Source organism: Haematobia irritans, chromosome 1, assembly GCF_050003625.1.
Source record: "Haematobia irritans isolate KBUSLIRL chromosome 1, ASM5000362v1, whole genome shotgun sequence".
Lineage (NCBI taxonomy): Eukaryota > Metazoa > Arthropoda > Insecta > Diptera > Muscidae > Haematobia > Haematobia irritans.
Genome location: NC_134397.1, coordinates 189,231,882 through 189,253,928, shown reverse-complemented (window position 1 = coordinate 189,253,928; position 22,047 = coordinate 189,231,882). Strand labels below are relative to the sequence as shown.

The window sequence follows — 22,047 nt, the reverse complement described above, 5'->3', positions numbered from 1 at the left end:
GGACTAATTTTTGCACGGCCATTAGAGACCATATAGTAACACCATGTACCAAATTTCAGCCGGATCGGATGAAATTTGCTTCTCTTAGAGGCTCCGCAAGCCAAATCGGGGGATCGGATTATATGGGGGGGTATATGTAATTATGAACCGATGTGGACCAATTTTTGCGTGGTTGTGAGAGACCATATACTAACACTATGTACCAAATTTCAGCCGGATCGTATGAAATTTGCTTCTCTTAGAGGCTCGGCAAGCCAAATCGGGGGATTGGTTTATATGGGGGCTATATATAATTATGGACCGATGTGGACCAATTTTTGCATGGTTATTAGAGACTATATACTAACACCATGTACAAAATTTCAGCCGGATCGGATGAAATTTGCTTCTCTTAGAGGTTCCGCAAGCCAAATCTGATCGTCGGTTTATATGGGGGCTATACTTAAAAGTGGACCGATATGGCCCATGTGCAATACCATCCGACCAACATCAAAGGGTTAGGTTAGGTTAGGTTATGTGGCAGCCCGATGTATCAGGCTCACTTAGACTATTCAGTCCATTGTGATACCACAGTGGCGAGCTTCTCTCTTATCACTGAGTGCTGCCCGATTCAATGTTAAGCTCAATGACAAGGGACCTCCTTTTTATAGCCGAGTCCGAACGGCGTTCCACATTCCAGTGAAACCACTTAGAGAAGATTTGAAACCCTCAGAAATGTCACCAGCATTACTGAGGTGGGATAATCCACCGCTGAAAAACTTTTTGGTGTTCGGTCGTAGCAGGAATCGAACCCACGACCTTGTATATGCAAGGCGGGCATGCTAACCATTGCACCACGGTGGCTCCCAACATCAAAACAACTACTTGTACCAAGTTTCAAGTCGATAGCTTGTTTCGTTCGGAAGTTAGCGGACGGACGGACGGACATGCTCAGATCGACCCAGAATTTCACCACGACCCATAATATATATACTTTATGGGGTCTTAGAGCAATATTTCGATGTGTTACAAACGGAATGACAAAGTTAATATAACCCCATCCTATGGTGGAGGGTATAAAAACTTAATATCGGAGAAACGCGTCTTCTTTACTAAGCAAAATTCTTATTTGTATTACGAGGACATGAAATCTTTGGCCTCACGACAATATATTTTCAGTATATGCTTGCGCATTCCCCTCTTAAAGACTTTCTATTTACGACAAAATCTAATAAACGATGTCGGAAAATTCGCATGTATTTCCTTCGTCTCTGTCAAATTTTCATCCATTCTTAACTATTTCATCTTTCTTTAATATCTCCCAAGAAATGCTGAAATATCAGCATTCCCTAATTGTTTAATGCTAAGGCATATAAGACCTCCAGTTTGTTTTCCATCGCAAGTGTAGCAATCAAACGTTTTGCTAACACCAGCATAATCGACCGCATCGATATTACACTCTGTGGAATGACAGACAGCATTTGAATGTGGCAACGCTTAAAGCCGTTATGTTCCAGTCATTCCGTGGTACGTGGTAATTTGCCTGGAGCATTAAAGTGCCAATATGGATCTGATAGGTATCGACACATAGACAGAGTGAAGGCGAGCGTGTAATCGCCTGTAAGAAAAATGTAACTGCAACACAAATGTAGTCAACCACCCACATGTAGTCACGTCGTCGAATGGCCAATGGTGTCTGAATGCGTAGGAGAGCATAGGGAAATTCAATTGAATTTTATTTCATTTCTATTTCGAACACCTTCCTTGTTCACTCATCCAGCTGCTGGGGAGTAGAAATCTTATAGGTGACAGGATGGATGCTTAAATTGATCTTTTCATATCGTAGTCGATGAATGTTGACAATGAAAAAGCCCAAAGAAAATCCGCTTCTCCTGCCTCGAATGTTGATTTCCATTTCGATAAACAATTGCATCAGTGTGGGATAACTTCATGGTGATAAAAACAAGAATTTTTGCAGCCATATGGTGAATATCTGCAACAGATGATTGAACTTAAGGAAGATTATTTTAACAATTGATTATATACTATGATAACATTGAGTTCATGAAACGGCATATATTATAACTATGAGTATATTACGGTGTGATGTGTAGTATGTATGGTATTGTAAGATTTACTATAAGTTTGAGTTTAAATTAATTTAATTTTGTTCATTCCCAGTACCCTACCACAAGTTTCCCATAATAATGTTCGTATACCTGTCTGTCAATTGTAATTACTTTCAGTAAAATTGAGTTTCAAATATGTATTTTGTTATAAAAAAACAAGTATATACGGCCGTAAGTTCGGCCAGGCCGAATCTTATGTACCCTCCACCATGGATTGCGTAGGAACTTCTACTAAAGGCTGTCATCCACAATCGAATTACTTGGGTTGCGATTACACTTGCCGGTGGCAAGGTATCGTAAAACTTTTTAGCACTGTCTTCTAAATTGCAAGTTAGCCCATACGGGGTATATATTAAACAAAAAAAGGCCGATTAAATACGTATATAATCTAGTTTGACAAAATTTTCTATAGAAATAAAATTTTGACAAAATTTTCTATAGAAATGAAACCTTGACAAAATTTTGTATAGAAATAAAATTTTGACAAAATTTTCTATAGAAATAAAAATTTGACAAAATTTTCTATAGAAATAAAAACTTGACAAAATTTTCTATAGAAATAAAATGTTGACAAAATTTTCTATAGAAGTAAAATGTTGACAAAATTTTCTATAGCAATACAATTTTGACAAAAATTTCTATAGAAATAAAATGTTGATAAAATTTTGTATAGAAATGAAATTTTGACAAGATTTTGTATAGAAATAAAATGTTGACAAAATTTTCTACAGAAATAAATTTTTTACAAAATTTTCTATAGAAATAAAATTTTGACAAACATTTCTATAGAAATAAAATTTTGACAAAACTTTCTATAGAAATGAAATTTTAACAAAACTTTCTATAGTAATAAAATTTGACAAAATTTTCTATGGAAATAAAGTTTTGGTAGATTACAAAATTTTCTATAGAAATAAAATTTTGACAAAATTTTCTATGGAAATAAAATTTTGACAAACATTTGTATAGAAATAAACTTTTGACAAAACTTTCTATAGAAATGAAATTTTGACAAAACATTCTATAGTAATAAAATTTGACAAAATTTTCTATGGAAATAAAGTTTTGGTAGATTATTTTTGGCGATATGGACCAATTTTTGTGTAATAAGTCATCGGCTATATATAACTAAAGACCGATATGGACCAATTTTTACATGGCTGTTAGAGGCCATATATTGACAAAATGTACCAAATTTCAACCGTATCGGATGACTTTTGCTCCTCCAAGAGGTTCCGGACGTCAAATCTGGGGACGGTTTATATGGGAACTATATATAATTATGGACCGATATGGACCAATTTTTGCATGGTTGTTAGAGACCACATACTAACACCATGTACCAAATTTCAACTGGATCGGATGAATTTTGCTCTTCCAAGAGGCTCCGGAGGTCTAATCTGGGGATCGGTTTATATGGGGGCTATATATAATTATGGACCGATATGGACCAATTTTTGCATGGTTATTAGAGGCCGTAAACTAACACCAGGTACCAAATTTCAACCGGATCGGATGAATTTTGCCCCTCCAAGAGGCTCCGGAGGTGAAATCTGGGGATCGGTTTATATGGGGGCTATATATAATTATGGACCGATATGGACCAATTTTTGCATGGTTGTTAGAGACCGTATACTAAGACCACGTACCAAATTTCAACCGGATCGGATAAATTTTGCTCCTCCAAGAGGCTCCGGTGGTCAAATCTGGGGATCGGTTTATATGGGAGCTATATATAATTATGGACCGATATGGACCAATTTTTGCATGGTTGTTAGAGGCCGTATACTAACATCAGGTACCAAATTTCAACCGGATCGGATGAATTTTGCCCCTCCAAAAGTCTCCGGAGGTCAAATCTGGGGATCGGTTTATATGGGGGCTATATATAATTATGGACCGATATAGACCAATTTCTGCATGGTTGTTAGAAACCATATACTAACATCAGGTACCAAATTTCAATCGGATCGGATGAATTTTGCCCCTCCAAGAGGCTCCGGAGGTCAAATCTGGGGATCGATTTATATGGGGGCTATATATAATTATGGACCGATATGGACCAAATTTTGCATGGTTGTTAGAGACCGTATACTAAGACCACGTACCAAATGTCAACCGGATCGGAAGAATTTTGCTGCTTCGGGAGGCTCCCCAAGCCAAATTTGGGGATCGGTTTATATGGGGGCTATACGTAAACGTGGTCCGATATGTCCCATTTTCAATACCATCCGACCTACATCAATAACAACTACTTGTGCCAAGTTTCAAGTCGATAGCTTGTTTCGTTCGGAAGTTACCGTGATTTCCACAGACGGACGGACAGCCGGACAGACGGACAGACGGACGGACGGACGGACATGCTTAGATCGACTCAGAATTTCACCACGACCCAGAATATATATACTTTATGGGGTCTTAGAGCAATATTTCGATGTGTTACAAACGGAATGACAAAGTTAATATACCCCCATCCTATGGTGGAGGGTATAACAAGTAAGGAAAGTTTAAAGTCGGGCGGGGCCGACTATATTATACCCTGCACCAATTTGTAGATCTAAATTGTCGATACCATATCACATCCGTCAAATGTGTTGAGGGTTATATATAAAGGTTTGTCCCAAATACATTCATTTAAATATCACTCGACCTGGACAGAATTTGATAGAGCTCTACGAAATCTATAGACTTAAAATTTAAGTCGGCTAATGCACTAGGGTGGAACACAATGTTAATAAAAAATATGGGAAACATTTAAATCTGAAGCAATTTTAAGGAAACTTCGCAAAAGTTTATTTATGATTTATCGCTCGATATATATGTATTAGAAGTTTAGGAAAATTAGAGTCATTTTTACAACTTTTCGACTAAGCAGTGGCAATTTAACAAGGAAAATGTTGGTATTTTGACCATTTTTGTCGAAATCAGAAAAACATATATATGGGAGCTATATCTAAATCTAAACCGATTTTAATCAAATTTGGCACACATGACTATATTACCAATTGTACTCCTAGTGCAAAATTTCAACCAAATTGGGCCAAAACTCTGGCTTCTGGGGCCATATAAGTCCATATCGGGCGAAAAATCTTTTGGAAGCTACTTAAATCTGAAACGATTTCAATCAAATTTGGCACACATGACTGTACTACCAATTGTACTCCTTATGCAAAATTTCAAGCTAATCGGGATAAAACTCTGGCTTCTGGGTCCATATTAGTGCATATCGGGCGAAAGATATATATGGGAGCTATATCTAAATCTGAACCGATTTCAACCAAATTTGGCACGTATAGCTATAATGCTAATTTGACTCCCTGTGCAAAATTGCAATTAAATCGGAGTAAAAGATTGGCCACTGTGGTCATGTGAGTGTAAATCGGGCGAACGATATATATGGGAGCTATATCTAAATCTGAACCGATTTCAATAAAATTTGGCACTCTTGACTACACTGCTAATTGTACTCCTAGTGCAAAATTTCAACCAAATTGGTGTAAAACTCTGGCTTCTGGGACCGTATTAGTCTATATCGGGTGATAGATATATATGGGAGCTGTATTGACTATAGTACTAAGTGTTCTTCTTGTGCAAAATTTTAAGCAAATTAGGTTAAAACTCTGGCTTCTGGGGTCATATAAGTCCATATTGGGCGAAATATATATATAAGAGCTATATCTAAATCTGAACCGATTTCCAATATTCTGAGCCAAAGCACATACTTGTGCCAAATTTTAAGTCGATTGGACTAAAACTTTGACCTAGACTTTGATTACAAAAATGTGTTCATAGACAGACGGACAGACAAGCTAATTGCTTATCCTGGAAGAAGTAAAATCCGGAGATCGGTTTATCTGGGGGATATATGTAACTATGGACCGATATGGACCACTTTTGGCATGGTTGTTAGCGACCATATACTATTATAACGTACAAAATTTTAACAGATATATATGTATATATATATATATATATATATATATATATATATATATATATATATATATATATATATATATATATATATATATATATATATATATATATATATATATATATATATATATATATATATATAAATTACTTATAGACCTATATGGACCAATTTTTGCATGGTTGTTAGAGACCTCACAATAATATAACGTACAAAATTTTAACCGAATGTTAGGAACCATATACTAACACCATGTACCAAATTTCAGTCGGATCGGAAGAAATTTGCTTCTATTAGAGGCTCCGCAAGCCAAATCTGGGGACCGATTTATGTGGGGGCTATATACAATTATGGGCCGATATGGACCAATTTTTGCATGGTTGTTAGATACCATATACGAACACCACGTACCAAATTTCAGCCAGATCGGATGAAATATGCTTCTCTTAGAAGCTCCGCAAGCCAAATCTGGGGGATCGGTTTATATGGGGGCTATATATAATTATGGAACGATGTGGACCAATTTTTGCATAGTTGTTAGATACCATATTCGTTCACCATGAACCAAATTTCAGCACGATCGGATAAAATTTGCTTCTCTTAGAGGCTCCGCAAGCCACATCGGGGGATCGGTTTATATGGGGTATATATATAATTATGGACCGATGTGGACCACATTTTGCATGGTTGTTAGAGATCATATGCTGACACCATGTACCAAATTTCAGCCGGATCGGGTGAAATTTGCTTCTCTTAGAGGTTCCGCAAGCCAAATCTGCGTATCGGTTTATATGGGGGCTATATATAATTATGGACCGATGTGGACCAATTTTTGCATGTTTGTTAGAGACCATATACTAACACCATGTACCAAATTTCAGCCGGATCGGATGAAATTTTCTTCTCTTAGACGATCGCCAAGCCAAATTTGGGGGTCCGTTTATATGGGGGCTATACGTAAAAGTGTTCCGATATGGCCCATTTGCAATACCATTCGACCTACATCAATAACAACTACTTGTGCCAAGTTTCAAGTCGATAACTTGTTTCGTTCGGATGTTAGCGTGATTTAGACAGACGGACGGACGGACATGCTCAGAATTTCACCACGACCCAGAATATATACACATTATGGGGTCTTAGAGCAATATTTCGATGTGTTACACACGGAATGACAAAGTTAATATACCCCCATCCTATGGTGGAGGGTATAAAAACGTGTCCTGTTCGAAAGATTTTGTTTTTACTAATGGTTTTGGTATTGACTCCGAGCCAAAAACGCGCAGAGCTGAATTAAGGATCTTTAAGAAATAATTATTTTTGAAATTTCACGCTCTTGATTCTAGGAAAAAAATTTTAATTCATTCGCTTTTCTGCTTTTTTTCTTCATATGCCAACAAAATTCTGAAAAACCATTTTAACTAGAACTTTAATTTCCATTCAATTTAGACCCCACTTCAAGTAGAAATTATGCTATGTTTCAAGTATAAGACGCCTCCTAGTTTTTAACGTCCTTTTGTTTTCTAGTCAAGATACAAAAAGCCAACAAATTTAAAGACGATTTCATTAAATTTGAAGATTTTTTTTTGAATTACACTAGCCAACAGTCGATTTGTGAATTGGTTCTAGCATAATTTTTATACCCTCCACCATAGGATGGGGGTATATTAACTTTGTCATTCCGTTTGTAACACATCGAAATATTGCTCTAAGACCCCATAAAGTATATATATTCTGGGTCGTGGTGAAATTCTGAGTCGATCTAAGCATGTCCGTCCGTCCGTCCGTCCGTCCGTCTGTCCGTCCGTCCGTCTGTCCGTCTGTCCGGCTGTCCGTCCGTCTGTGGAAATCACGGTAACTTCCGAACGAAACAAGCTATCGACTTGAAACTTGGCACAAGTAGTTGTTATTGATGTAGGTCGGATGGTATTGAAAATGGGCCATATCGGACCACGTTTACGTATAGCCCCCATATAAACCGATCCCCAAATTTGGCTTGGGGAGCCTCCCGAAGCAGCAAAATTCTTCCGATCCGGTTGACATTTGGTACGTGGTCTTAGTATACGGTCTCTAACAACCATGCAAAAATTGGTCCATATCGGTCCATAATTATATATAGCCCCCATATAAATCGATCCCCAGATTTGACCTCCGGAGCCTCTTGGAGGGGCAAAATTCATCCGATCCGATTGAAATTTGGTACCTGATGTTAGTATATGGTTTCTAACAACCATGCAGAAATTGGTCTATATCGGTCCATAATTATATATAGCCCCCATATAAACCGATCCCCAGATTTGACCTCCGGAGACTTTTGGAGGGGCAAAATTCATCCGATCCGGTTGAAATTTGGTACCTGATGTTAGTATACGGCCTCTAACAACCATGCAAAAATTGGTCCATATCGGTCCATAATTATATATAGCTCCCATATAAACCGATCCCCAGATTTGACCACCGGAGCCTCTTGGAGGAGCAAAATTTATCCGATCCGGTTGAAATTTGGTACGTGGTCTTAGTATACGGTCTCTAACAACCATGCAAAAATTGGTCCATATCGGTCCATAATTATATATAGCCCCCATATAAACCGATCCCCAGATTTGACCTCCGGAGCCTCTTGGAGGGGCAAAATTCATCCGATCCGGTTGAAATTTGGTACCTGGTGTTAGTTTACGGCCTCTAATAACCATGCAAAAATTGGTCCATATCGGTCCATAATTATATATAGCCCCCATATAAACCGATCCCCAGATTAGACCTCCGGAGCCTCTTGGAAGAGCAAAATTCATCCGATCCAGTTGAAATTTGGTACATGGTGTTAGTATGTGGTCTCTAACAACCATGCAAAAATTGGTCCATATCGGTCCATAATTATATATAGTTCCCATATAAACCGTCCCCAGATTTGACGTCCGGAACCTCTTGGAGGAGCAAAAGTCATCCGATACGGTTGAAATTTGGTACATTTTGTCAATATATGGCCTCTAACAGCCATGTAAAAATTGGTCCATATCGGTCTTTAGTTATATATAGCCGATGACTTATTACACAAAAATTGGTCCATATCGCCAAAAATAATCTACCAAAACTTTATTTCCATAGAAAATTTTGTCAAATTTTATTACTATAGAATGTTTTGTCAAAATTTCATTTCTATAGAAAGTTTTGTCAAAAGTTTATTTCTATACAAATGTTTGTCAAAATTTTATTTCCATAGAAAATTTTGTCAAAATTTTATTTCTATAGAAAATTTTGTAATCTACCAAAACTTTATTTCCATAGAAAATTTTGTCAAATTTTATTACTATAGAAAGTTTTGTTAAAATTTCATTTCTATAGAAAGTTTTGTCAAAATTTTATTTCTATAGAAATGTTTGTCAAAATTTTATTTCTATAGAAAATTTTGTAAAAAATTTATTTCTGTAGAAAATTTTGTCAACATTTTATTTCTATACAAAATCTTGTCAAAATTTCATTTCTATACAAAATTTTATCAACATTTTATTTCTATAGAAATTTTTGTCAAAATTGTATTGCTATAGAAAATTTTGTCAACATTTTACTTCTATAGAAAATTTTGTCAACATTTTATTTCTATAGAAAATTTTGTCAAGTTTTTATTTCTATAGAAAATTTTGTCAAATTTTTATTTCTATAGAAAATTTTGTCAAAATTTTATTTCTATACAAAATTTTGTCAAGGTTTCATTTCTATAGAAAATTTTGTCAAAATTTTATTTCTATAGAAAATTTTGTCAAACTAGATTATATACGTATTTAATCGGCCTTTTTTTGTTTAATATATACCCCGTATGGGCTAACTTGCAATTTAGAAGACAGTGCTAAAAAGTTTTACGATACCTTGCCACCGGCAAGTGTAATCGCAACCCAAGTAATTCGATTGTGGATGACAGCCTTTAGTAGAAGTTCCTACGCAATCCATGGTGGAGGGTACATAAGATTCGGCCTGGCCGAACTTACGGCCGTATATACTTGTTCTCATTGATTTTAACCTACTAAACACGAAAATGAGTTTTAAAAAATTTTCTGTCGATTGGTTTTCGAGATACAAATTTTTGAACTTTTTTTTTAATTTTTGGAGGTACACTTACAATTTTGAGCATATCTTTCGTCTTCTTTGACCTATTTGATCCTACTACTACTCAAATTAAAGAAAATTGAGCCGTTATTTGTGACCTAGTGTTATTAAAACCAGCGTGAAACAACATTTTCTTTCATGCAAAGATAACGATTAATGGGTCGAATCACTTAATTATAAGGACAAACGGAAACTTTTCCGTACTTTTTGACAAGGAAAAAAACTTGTTTTTATTGTTTTTAATTTATCTTAAAACCATGGTTTGACTAAATTACTGGAGTAGTTTAACCAACAGAGGAAATGTATGTCTGTCAAATTTATTATTAAGCAAAGCCCTTTAAACTGCGTACTGGTTGGATGGACGGTCGTTTCGGAACTACCACATTCCTCGTCAGCATCCTCTAATTGCAGCGAAACTATCAACCAATTATCAGAATAAATTCGGATAATTCACTTAACCCAGGTCCAAGTATAATTCACTTTGTGTTTGGTGAATTATCCGAATTTATTCTGATAATGGTTGATAGTTTCGCTGGAAGTAGACGTTGCTGATGAGGAATGTGACAGTTTCGAAACGGAAGCACGTTCGGAATAAAAACAAATTAATATCAGAGAAGAATAAGAAATCGTTGACCTCACCACAACATTTTGTTCAGTGCATGTTCTTCAGTCTGTGAACCCATTTTGGTAATCAAAGTCTAGGTCGCAGTTTTTATATGTGTTTGGGTTAGAATATAATCCTGTTGATTTTGAAAGAAATCGGTTCAGATTTAGATATAGCACCCATATACACCCATTGTCCGATATGCACTTATATGGCCTCAGAGTTTTAGCCTGATTTGCTTAAAATTTTACTGTCTGTAAAGCCCCAGCTTCTAATACTGATAAAGTTCATTCATTGCAAATCTTGATTTCGTTTGGATTATTTTTTTTGTATTTCCATATTAATTGAATTATGCATGTTATACTCGTACTTGCTACACACAAAAAAATTTCACGAACATTTTTCCAATTAAAATTTTAATTGAGTTTTAAAAAATATTCAATTAAAAATGTAATTGATTCAACAAATTTTTTAATTGAAACAAAAATCAATCACAAAAATAATAGTATCAATTACTTTTTTAATTGGATCAATTAACTTTTTAATTGAACTTCAATTAATTTTTTAATTGATACTATCATTTCTGTGATTGAAGACATTTCAATTAAAAATTAATTGGATCAATTAATTTCGTGATTGAATCAGAAAATTTTTTTTTTGTGTATTTATATGATTCTTCTCTCTCAAAGTCGCTAGCATCTATAACTAAAAGGCAACTTTGACGAAGAGTGAAAAAGACTTTGAAATGTAAATCAAACTGAATGACCAACAGAAAAAGGAATTGGAACATTACCACTGAACTATGATTCATATCGCATAGTGTAAATTGAATAGTTAAAGAGCATATGTGTGGGCAACTCCATATACATCAGATGGACATCGAAAATGGCCAGAAGCAAACTTCTCCAAATGAAGTTACCTTAATGTTCAATGAAGAGTGAAAGCTAAGACGTGTGATTGAGTAAGTGAACCAAAGTGCATCCGAAAAGAAATCTACGACATTGATTTGAATTCAATATTCATAGGGATTTTCTGCATTCGATGTTAAGTGAATTAGATTTGCTTGAGTTGTACGAGTACTTCATCTGTGAATCAATGAGAAAGGAATGACGCACGAAATTTTCTATTTAACAAATTGATTGATGGGGATAAGGTTATACATTCAGGAACAAGTATATACGGATGAAAGTTCGTCTAGGTCGAATATCAAATACCCATCCACATGAATCAAATCTACTAATTTGAAAAAACAAAAAACTCGTGTTGGTGTTTGACTATATATAATGACTTTCCGGTGGATTTGATGAAATTTACTCCCTTAAGGAGACCGGTTCAAATGGTATGGTTTCCGAATTAAAATCTTTACATATGGAGACTGCACCAGATTTTTAGTTTGCGTTTTAGAGCAACATTAAATTTCTCGTCTATGAGAGCAAAAAAAAAAAAACGCGAATGTAGTAACTCCTTAAAGATGATTTGATATGTAAGTTATGCCGATTTTCACCCCGATCACCTGAATGAAATTTTAACGGGAAACAGGACCTATACACCTGATAAGGACCTGATAAGTAATGTAACAAGGTTAAGTGTTATATTATTTTAATTTGTTTTAAATTTTTTTCTCCCAAGCAAAAATTGTTGTAAATAACGTCATATTAACGGATTAATCCTTCAAAATTGTATTTCTATCGAAAATTTTGTCAAAATTTTATTTCTATCGAAAATTTTGTCAAAATTTTATTTCTATCGAAAATTTTGTCAAAATTTTATTTCTATCGAAATTTTTGTCAAGATTTTAGTTCTATCGAAATTTTTGTCAAAATTTTATTTCTATCGAAAATGTTGTCAAAATATTATTCGATCGAAAATTTTATCAAGATTTTATTTCTATCGAAAATTTTTGTCAAAATTTTATTTCTATCGAAAATTTTATTTTATAGAAAAATTTGTCAAATTTTTATTTCTATCGAAAATTTTTTCAACATTTTCTTTTTATAGAATTTTTTTTTCAAAATTTTATTTCTATAGAAAATTTTGTCAAAATTTAATTTCTAAAGATAATTTTGTCAAAATTTTATTTCTATAGAAAATTTTGTCAAAATTTTATTTCTATAGAAAATGTTGTCAAAATTTTACTTCTATAGAAAATTTTGTCAATTTTTTTTTCTATAGAAAATTTTGTCAAAATTTAATTTCTATAGAGAATTTTGTAAAACTTTTATTTCTATAGAAAATTTTGTCACCATTTTTATTCTATAGGAAATTTTGTCACAATTTAATTTCTATCGAAAATTTTGTCAACATTTTCTTTTTATAGAAATTTTTTTCAAAATTTTATTTCTATAGAAAATTTTGTCAAAATTTAATTCCTACAGATAATTTTGTCTAAATTTTATTTCTACAGATAATTTTATCTAAATTTTATTTCTATAGAAAATTTTGTCAAAATTTTATTTCTATAGAAAATGTTGTCAAAATTTTACTTCTACAGAAAATTTTGTCAATTTTTTTTTTCTATAGAAAATTTTGTCAAAATTTAATTTCTATAGAGAATTTTAAAAGTTATTTCTATAGAAAATTTTGTCAACATTTTTATTCTATAGGAAATTTTGTCACAATTTAATTTCAATAGAGAATTTTGTAAAAATTTTATTTCTATAGAAAATTTTGTCAACATTTTATTTCTATAGAAAATGTTGTCAAAATTTTACTTCTATAGAAAATGTTGTCAAAATTTTGTTTCTATTGAAAATTTTGTCAAAATTTTATTTCTATCGAAAATTTTGTCAAAATTCTATTTCGATAGAAAATTTTGTTAAAATATTATTTCTATCGAAAATTTTGTCAAAATTTTATTTCTATAGAAAATTTTGTTAAAATATTATTTCTATCAAAAATTTTGTCAAAATTTTATTTCTATCAAAAATTTTGTCAAAATTTTATTTTTATCTAAAATTTTGTCAAAATTTTATTTCTATCGAAAATTTAGTTAATATATTATTTCTATCGAAAATTTTGTCAAAATTTTATTTCTATACAAATTTTTTTCAAAATATTATTTCTATCGAAAATTTTGTCAAAATTTTATTCTATACAAAATTTTGTAAAAAGGTTTATTTCTATCGAAAATTTTGTCAACATTTTATTTCTATCGAAAATGTTGTCAAAATTTTACTTCTATAGAAAATTTTGTCAAAATTTTATTTTTATCGAAAATTTTCTCAAAATTTTATTTCTATCGAAAATTTGGCAATGTTTTATTTCTATAGAAAATGTTGTCAAAATTTTATTTCTACAGAAAATTTTGTCAAAATTTTATTTCTATCGAAAATTTTGTCAAAATTTTATTTCTATAGAAAATTTTGTTAAAATATTATTTCTATCGAAAATTTTGTCAAAATTTTATTTCTATCAAAAATTTTGTCAAAATTTTATTTTTATCTAAAATTTTGTCAAAATTTTATTTCTATCGAAAATTTTGCCAAAGTTTTATTTCTATAGAAAATGGTGTCAAAAATTTATTTCTATAGGAAATTTTGTCAAAAGTTTATTTCTATCGAAAATTTTGTCAAAATTTTATTTCTACGAAAATTTTGTCAAAAATTTATTTCTATCGAAAATTTTGTTAAAATATTATTTCTATCGAAAATTTTGTCAAAATTTTATTTCTATACAAATTTTTTTTCAAAGTATTATTTCTATCGAAAATTTTGTCAAAATTTTATTTCTATACAAAATTTTGTCAAAAGTTTATTTCTATCGAAAATTTTGTCAAAATATTATTTCTATCGAAAATTTTGTCAAAATTTTATTTCTATCGAAAATTTTGTCAAAATTTTATTTCTATCGAAAATTTTGTTAAAATATTATTTCTATCGAAAATTTTGTCAAAATTTTATTTCCATACAAATTTTTTTTTAAATTTTATTTCTATACAAAATTTTGTCAAAATTTTATTTCTATAGAATATTTTGTCAGAATTTAATTTCTATAGAGAATTTTGTATAAATGTTATTTCTATAGAAAATTTTGTCAAAATTTTTTTCTAAAGAAAATTTTGTCAAAATTTAATTTCTATAGAGAATTTAGTCAAAATTTTATTTCTATAGAAAATTTTGTCAAAATTTTATTTCTATCGAAATTTTTGTCAAAATTTTTTTAGTTCTATAGAAAATTTTGTCAAAATTTTATTTCTATAGAAAATTTTGTTAAAATAACATTTCTATCGAAAATTTTGTCAAAGTTTTATTTCTATCGAACATTTTGTCAAAATTTTATTTTTATCGAAATTTTTGTCAAAATTTTATTTCTATAGAAAATTTTATTTCTATAGGAAATTTTGTCAAAACTTTATTTCTATCGAAAATTTTGTAAAAATTTTATTTCTATAGAGAATTTTGTAAAATTTTTATTTGTATTGAAAATTTTGTCATAATTTTGACAAAATTTTATTTCTACAGAAAATTTTTTCAAAATTTTATTTCTATCGCAAATTTTGCCAAAATTTTTTTCTATACAAAATTCTGACAAAATTCTATTTCTATCGAAAATTTTTATTTCTATAGAAAATTTTGTTCTAATTTTTGACAAAATTTTATTTCTATAGAAATTTTTATCTCTATATAAAATGTTGTCGAAATTTTTTTCTACACAAAATCTTGTCAAAATTCTATTTCTATAGAAAATTTTGTACTAATATTATTTCTATAAAAAATTTTGACAAATTTTTATTTCTATAGAAAATTTTGACTAAATTGTATTTCTATACAAAATTTTGTCGAAATTTTATTTCTATAGAAAATTTTGTCGAAATTTTATTTCTATACAAATTTTTTTCAAAATTTTATTTCTATTGAGAATTTTGTAAAAATTTTATTTCTAGAAAATTTTGTCATAATTTTGACAAGATTTTATTTCTATACAAAATTTTGTCAAAATTTTATTTCTATTGAGAATTTTGTAAAAATTTTATTTTTAGAAAATTTTGTCATAATTTTGACAAGATTTTATTTCTATAGTAAATTTAGACAAAATTTTATTTCTATACAAAATTTTGTCGAAATTTTATTTCTTTACAAAATTTTGTCAAAATTTTATTTCGATAGAAAATTTTGTCAAAAGTTTATTTCTATCGAAAATTTTGTCAAAATTTTATTTCTAATTATACAATTATTTTTCGAGCTTTTATGGACAGATATAGATTAAGGAACAAGGTCAATAGAGCCATTGAAAAGAAAACGCCAGATACAAATCTATACACGCCTGGACTGTACATGTTTCGGTTCGGGCGAATGAATCTTTCCACAGCCTTTAGTATAGATCTGGCTGGGAGAGATAACTCAATTTTGGGCCCTTTATGCTAACTCCTTATGGAGAAAACATTTGGGAAATTTCCTCTTACAAATTGAATCATCTTTTCTCCCACTGTACATCATCTTTGAGTTATCTCTCCCAGCCAGATCTATACTAAAGGCTGTGGAAAGGTTCATTCGCCCGAACCGAAACATGTACAGTCCAGGCGTGTATAGATTTGTATCTGGCGTTTTCTTTTCAATGGCTCTATTGACCTTGTTCCTTAATCTATATCTGTCCATAAAAGCTCGAAAAATAATTGTATAATTAGATATAATGCATTTGGACGTCAATTGACTGTTTCGGTATCAGGCTAACATGAAATATAAAATTTTATTTCTATAGAAAATTTTGTCAAAATTGTAGTTCTATAGAAAATTTGAAAAAATTTTATTCGTATAGAAAATTGTGTCAAAATTTTATTTCTATAGGAAATTTTGTAAGTTTTATTTCTATAAACATTCTTAAAAAAAATTGTAGATATTTTTGTCAAAATTTTTTTTCTCTAGAAAATTGTGTCAAAATTTTATTTCTATATTTATTATGGAGGCTCTAATCTTAGCCACATTTGTTTTTCCAGCCAAGTTTAAACCAACACTATAAAGCTTGAATTCTATCATGACAAACTTTATTTCTGAATGCAATAGATCAAAATGGTTTTGAAAGCTTGTAGACAATAAAATTAATTGTTGCTTGAATAAATCAGCTGTTAGAATTTAAAGCCAAAATGATATTGGACTAGACTAGCACAGTCCAAGGACATATCATGCCTGGAATCAATATCGTCGTTGTGTGAATAAAATTTCTTTCTTTTCTGTCCGTACACAAACGATATAACTCCCCCATAAGGTTAAATACCTCTCCCTTATGGATATCTCTGCTTTGTTCACACTTACATAAATGCTTAAAGCCTCAAAATTTCTTCCAAATATCTGTTTTCTATATCCTGGCCCACTCCAAATGCCTGACATGTCTTTTAACAGCTAATTGAAATATTCTGCCATGTGTGCAAAAATATTCACATATTTTGGGAGGTGTCTTTTTCTTACGTTGCATTATAGAAGAATATGATTTTTGCTGCCAACCCCATCCGCTCTAAAAAACACAGAACACAAAAATTTTGGGAGTATTGTTACTATACCAAATTTCCAATTCAGCTCGCATTTTCTATGTCATTATGCAGGATATGATGATACAACGACATGTTGAGCATGTTTGCTATCGTTGTGATGCGCAAATAATATGGCTATGTTCCTGTGTGCTTTTTTTTTTCTGTGGAGCTTGTGTTGATGTCACCTCCCTCCAGAGAGGATCCAAAAAGGAATATCTAAATACATTTTTTGTAACAGGATTCGGTGTACGTGGCTTATTGTGAGTGCTTCTGTGAATGGCTTTTGTGATGGAGTACAGAACGCAACAGGGGCAATGCCTATAGGTAATGCCTCCAAAAGTAATGACCTCATTTCAAAAGGAAACCAAACAAGTTGATCGCACTAATATAACAAAACCATATGTATACATATATCAAATATGACTTCAATTTTAAACACACATTATTGAAATAAATATTTTATGGAAAACATTATTCCTTCAAAGATTTCTTACTCAAGTGGGTGTGGCGAATTTGGTGTGTTTCGATCTTGGTTTTAAAATAGCCCTTCATAAAACCAATCTCTCGATTTTACTTCTTGGGCTTATACAATGAAAAAAATATATATATTTACGTGATAGTAAGGATTACGCAAATTAAATTTTAAAATGCATAATTTACACTATATTAAAGAAAAATGTCTTTAAAATAATTAAATTTTAATTAAAATAAATTTGTTTTTTATTTTAATTTAGGATAAAAACTTTGAAAATTTGCGTCTCTCCGTTATGTCTTTGAACTAAGGCGAATTTTCCTTAAAGTAAAGAAATATATTTTTTATTTAAAGAAATCGTTCTTAAATTACTTGAAATATTGAATCTTTAGATTTAAGATAAAAACGCTTCAAATATAGGCTAAGACTTATTTTGAGAATTTAGAATCTTATGTAAAGTCTTTTTGGAATTAAGAAAATATATTTTTCATTGAAATATCCGTTATAGTTTGGATTTTTAAACTCTGCGCCACACTGTGGAACATGATATTATAAGTTAGTACATATTATAAGTTTCCAAGAAGGAGACGAGATAGACATATGGTGTCTTTGGCAATAATGCTCAGGGCCGGCACCTGAGTCGATTTAGCCATGTCCGTCTGTCCGTCCGTTTGTCTCTGAACATATTTTTTGTGTTTTGGGTCAGAATAGAACCCTATTGATTTTGAAAGAAATCGCTTCCGTTTTAGATATATCTCCCATATATATCATTCGCCCGATATGCACTTATATGGGCCCAGAAGCCAGAGTTTTGCCCTGACTTGCTTTAAATTTTGTATAGCGAGTACAACTAAAGTTCTGGATATGCATGCCAATTTTGGTTGAAATCGGTTCTGATTTAGATATAGCTCCCATATGTATACCTCGCACGATTTACACTCATACAACAACAGAGGCCAAAAGTTTTACTCTGATTTAAGTGAAATTTTGCGCAGGGAATAGAATTGACATTGTAGCTATGCATGCCAAACTTGGTTGACTAACACTGAAAAAAATAATGTCTTAAGGTCGAAGATTTCATGTCTTTCAAACACGAATGCAAATTTTGCTCAGCATAGAAGACGCATTTCTCTAATATAAAGTTTTTTCCTTGTCCAAAAGTCGATAAACTTTTCAATGAAGTCGCGTTGTCCTTATAATTAAGTGATTTCACTTAAAAATGGGTATCATAATTTGAAAGAAAAAATTTTTGGGCTAAGGTCAACTTGATCTTAATAATTCAGAAAAATTATTAAAATTTAATGGAATTGTCTTTAAATTTGTTGTCTTTTTCAATCTTGACTACAATGCAAAAAATCGTTCAAATATAGGACATGTTTTTCAAAACTTTATTTTAAAGAAGTTTTTTAATTGAAACATAGCATAATTTCTACTGGAAGTTGAGTCTTAAAAAAAATTAAAATTTGCTTCCTAGAAGCAAGTACACAAAAACCAAATTTAAAAGAGAATTGTGTCTTAAAAATTTCCTTACTTGTATTCTCCTATTCTTTGGCTCGGAATCAAATTAAAGTAAAAGCAAAATCTTTGGAACCGGGCATGCTTTTTTTCAGTGTAGATATAGCTCTCATATATATGTTTTTTCTGATTTCGGCAAAAATATCAATATTTTCCTTGTAAAATCGCCACTGCGAAGTCGAAAACTTATAGGAATGATTTAAATTTTCCTATACTTATCATAAATAAACTTTTGCGATGTTGCCTAAAAATTGATTCAGATTTAAATGGTTCCTATATGTATACCCTGCGCCACACTGTGGCGTTCCACCCCAGGGCATTAGCCGACTTAAAGTTTAAGTGTATAAATTTAGTAGAAGTCTATTAAATTTTGTTCACAACGAGTCAGATTTAAATCTATGTATTTGCGACGAAAACCTTTACATATAGCACCCAACACATTTGGCGGATTTGTTATGGATCTACAAAGTGGTGCAGGTTATAATATAGTCGGGCCCGGCCGACTTTGGACTTTCCTTACTTGTTCTTACTAACATTGTGTTCCACCCCTGGGCATTAGCCGACTAAAATTTTAAGTCTATAGATTTTGTAGAAGTCTAAAAATCGGGTCAGATTTAAATATGTATATGGAACATACACACTTATATATAGCACATAACACATTTCACGGATTTAATATAGTATCGAAAATGTGGATCTACAAAATGGTGAAGGATATGATATATGTTAGTCCGCCCGCCCGACTTTAGACTTTTTTTACTTTTTTAAACTCATTTTAATTAATTCACTGATCCCAGATTTAAAGCCAGATATGTCGCTAAAAATTTTTTTTATTTTAAAGAAGCCAAAATCCAAAATCAATACCAAAATCCTTAAACCATAGCTTTTATCCGATTTACCCGAAAATAAAAATCTACTGGCTGCTAAGGTCCACAAACTATAAAACTAATCTGAAAAAAAAATTTTTTCTTAATATGAAATATTATGGAACTAAAATTTTAAGACACGCAATTTACACAATATTAAGGATAAATTTATTTAAATGAAAGAAATTTAAGAGAAAATTTATCAGTTGTTTCATAAAATTTAGGACAAACATTTAAAAAAGTGTGCGTCTTTTCCTTAAAGACGTAGGCCTTTGAAGTAAGGCAAATTTTCTTTAAATAAAAACAAACAGTATTAAATTAAGGAAATCGACTTTAAATTAAGTTATATGTTGAATCGTTCGATTTAAGATTAAAACCCCACAAATATCTACCAATACGTATTTTGAAAATTTTGGATCTGTGGTTAAAGTTTTTTTTTTTTTAGAATTAAACAACAAAAAAACATTTTTTACTTAAAAATCAAAATTAGTACTTTTATGTACTGGTGTTGACTTTTAAACTGGCATAAATGAGATCTGTATTTTGATTTTAATTTTATTGGTCCTAGATTTAAAGTCAGATAAGTCTCTAATTTGCCTCATTTTTGGATCGCGGGAGTAAGCATCATCGCACTCAGCATGGTTTATTTCTATGCTTCAATGGCCACCAAAATCTCTGAATCTCAATTCGGTGAACTTTTGCGCCTGGGCCATTTTAGAGGGTAAAGTTGGCAATAAAATACCAAACTGTCAAACATTTTAAGACGGCACTTCACTGGGAATGGGCCAAAATACCACAAAGCTAAATTCGTGCAGCGTGTGATGGCTTTATCGGACGATCGTAGGCCATAATTCGTGCCAACGGTAAGCAATTGCAACAAATTTAAACCGATTCGGAAATTGTATATTATTTAAATTAAATTATTAAAAAAAAGTATATATGGCTTTGATCGGGTTATAAAGAAGAGATTATATACAATTATCAACCGAAATGAATCAACTACTACATGGTAAATAGAATGCCAACTTTCAAGTGGTTCGGATGAAATTTGCTCCTCCATGAAGGTCCCGAAATTAAATTTTGGGGATCGGTTTATATGTACCAATTTTTGTATGGGGTTTAAAAAACACTACTAACATCACTTTTATGGTCAGATGAAACAAAAATAAAACGCTTTCCATACGATACAAAAGAACATTACGGCTAACGACCTCAGAATATTACTGGTAATGACCTGGAAACGAGAGTCTCATTTCTGTAGCAAATTTTGTCAGAATTTAATTTCTATAGAAAATTTTATCAAAATTTAATTTGTGAAAATTTTATTTCTGCGAAAATTTTATAAAAATTTTATTTCTATAGAAAATTTTGTTAAAATTTTATTTCTATAGAAGATTTTGTGAAAATTTTATTTCTATAGAAAAATTTGTTAACATTTTATTTCTACAGCAAATTTTGTCAAAATTTTATTTTTATGGAAAATTTTGTCAAAATTTTATTCCTATAGCAAATTGTCAACAGTTCATTTGTATAGAAAATTTTGTCAAATTTTTTTTCTATAGAAAATTTTGTCAAAATGTTATTTCTATAAAAAATTGTGTCAAAATTTTATTTCTATAGAAAACTTTGACAAAATTTTATTTCTATAGGAATTTTTCAACATTGTATTTATATAGAAAATTTTGTCAAAATTTCAGTTCTTTAGAAGATTATGTCAAAATTTTAATTCTATAAAACTTTAAGTTGCGATCCGAAACGAGCAAATTTCTTCATCATTTTCACACATATTTTAATTTTTGTAAACTTTTGTAACTTATTGTAATGTAATTTTGATTTTAATTTGACCTTTCATAGGGCTCAAGAAAATAGAAAATTTCTAGTTAAGCTAACAAAGTTGGACCGTTGATGACTGGATGACTTTAATGGTCAGATGACATAAAAATAAAACGCTTTCCGTACGATGCTAAGGAACATTACTAGTAAC

At 31.1% G+C, this 22,047-nt stretch overlaps 1 protein-coding gene across 1 annotated transcript in view; it reads right to left on the bottom strand.

The window, feature by feature from the left end:
- LOC142233946 (uncharacterized) overlaps positions 1-17,070 on the bottom strand; it is a 56,348-nt gene extending 39,278 nt beyond the window's left edge. The window contains exon 1 of the mRNA XM_075305009.1: positions 16,996-17,070. Coding sequence (XP_075161124.1) covers positions 16,996-17,070 — 75 coding nt within the window. The remainder of the gene's footprint in view (positions 1-16,995) is intronic.
- Positions 17,071-22,047: the final 4,977 nt, after the last annotated feature.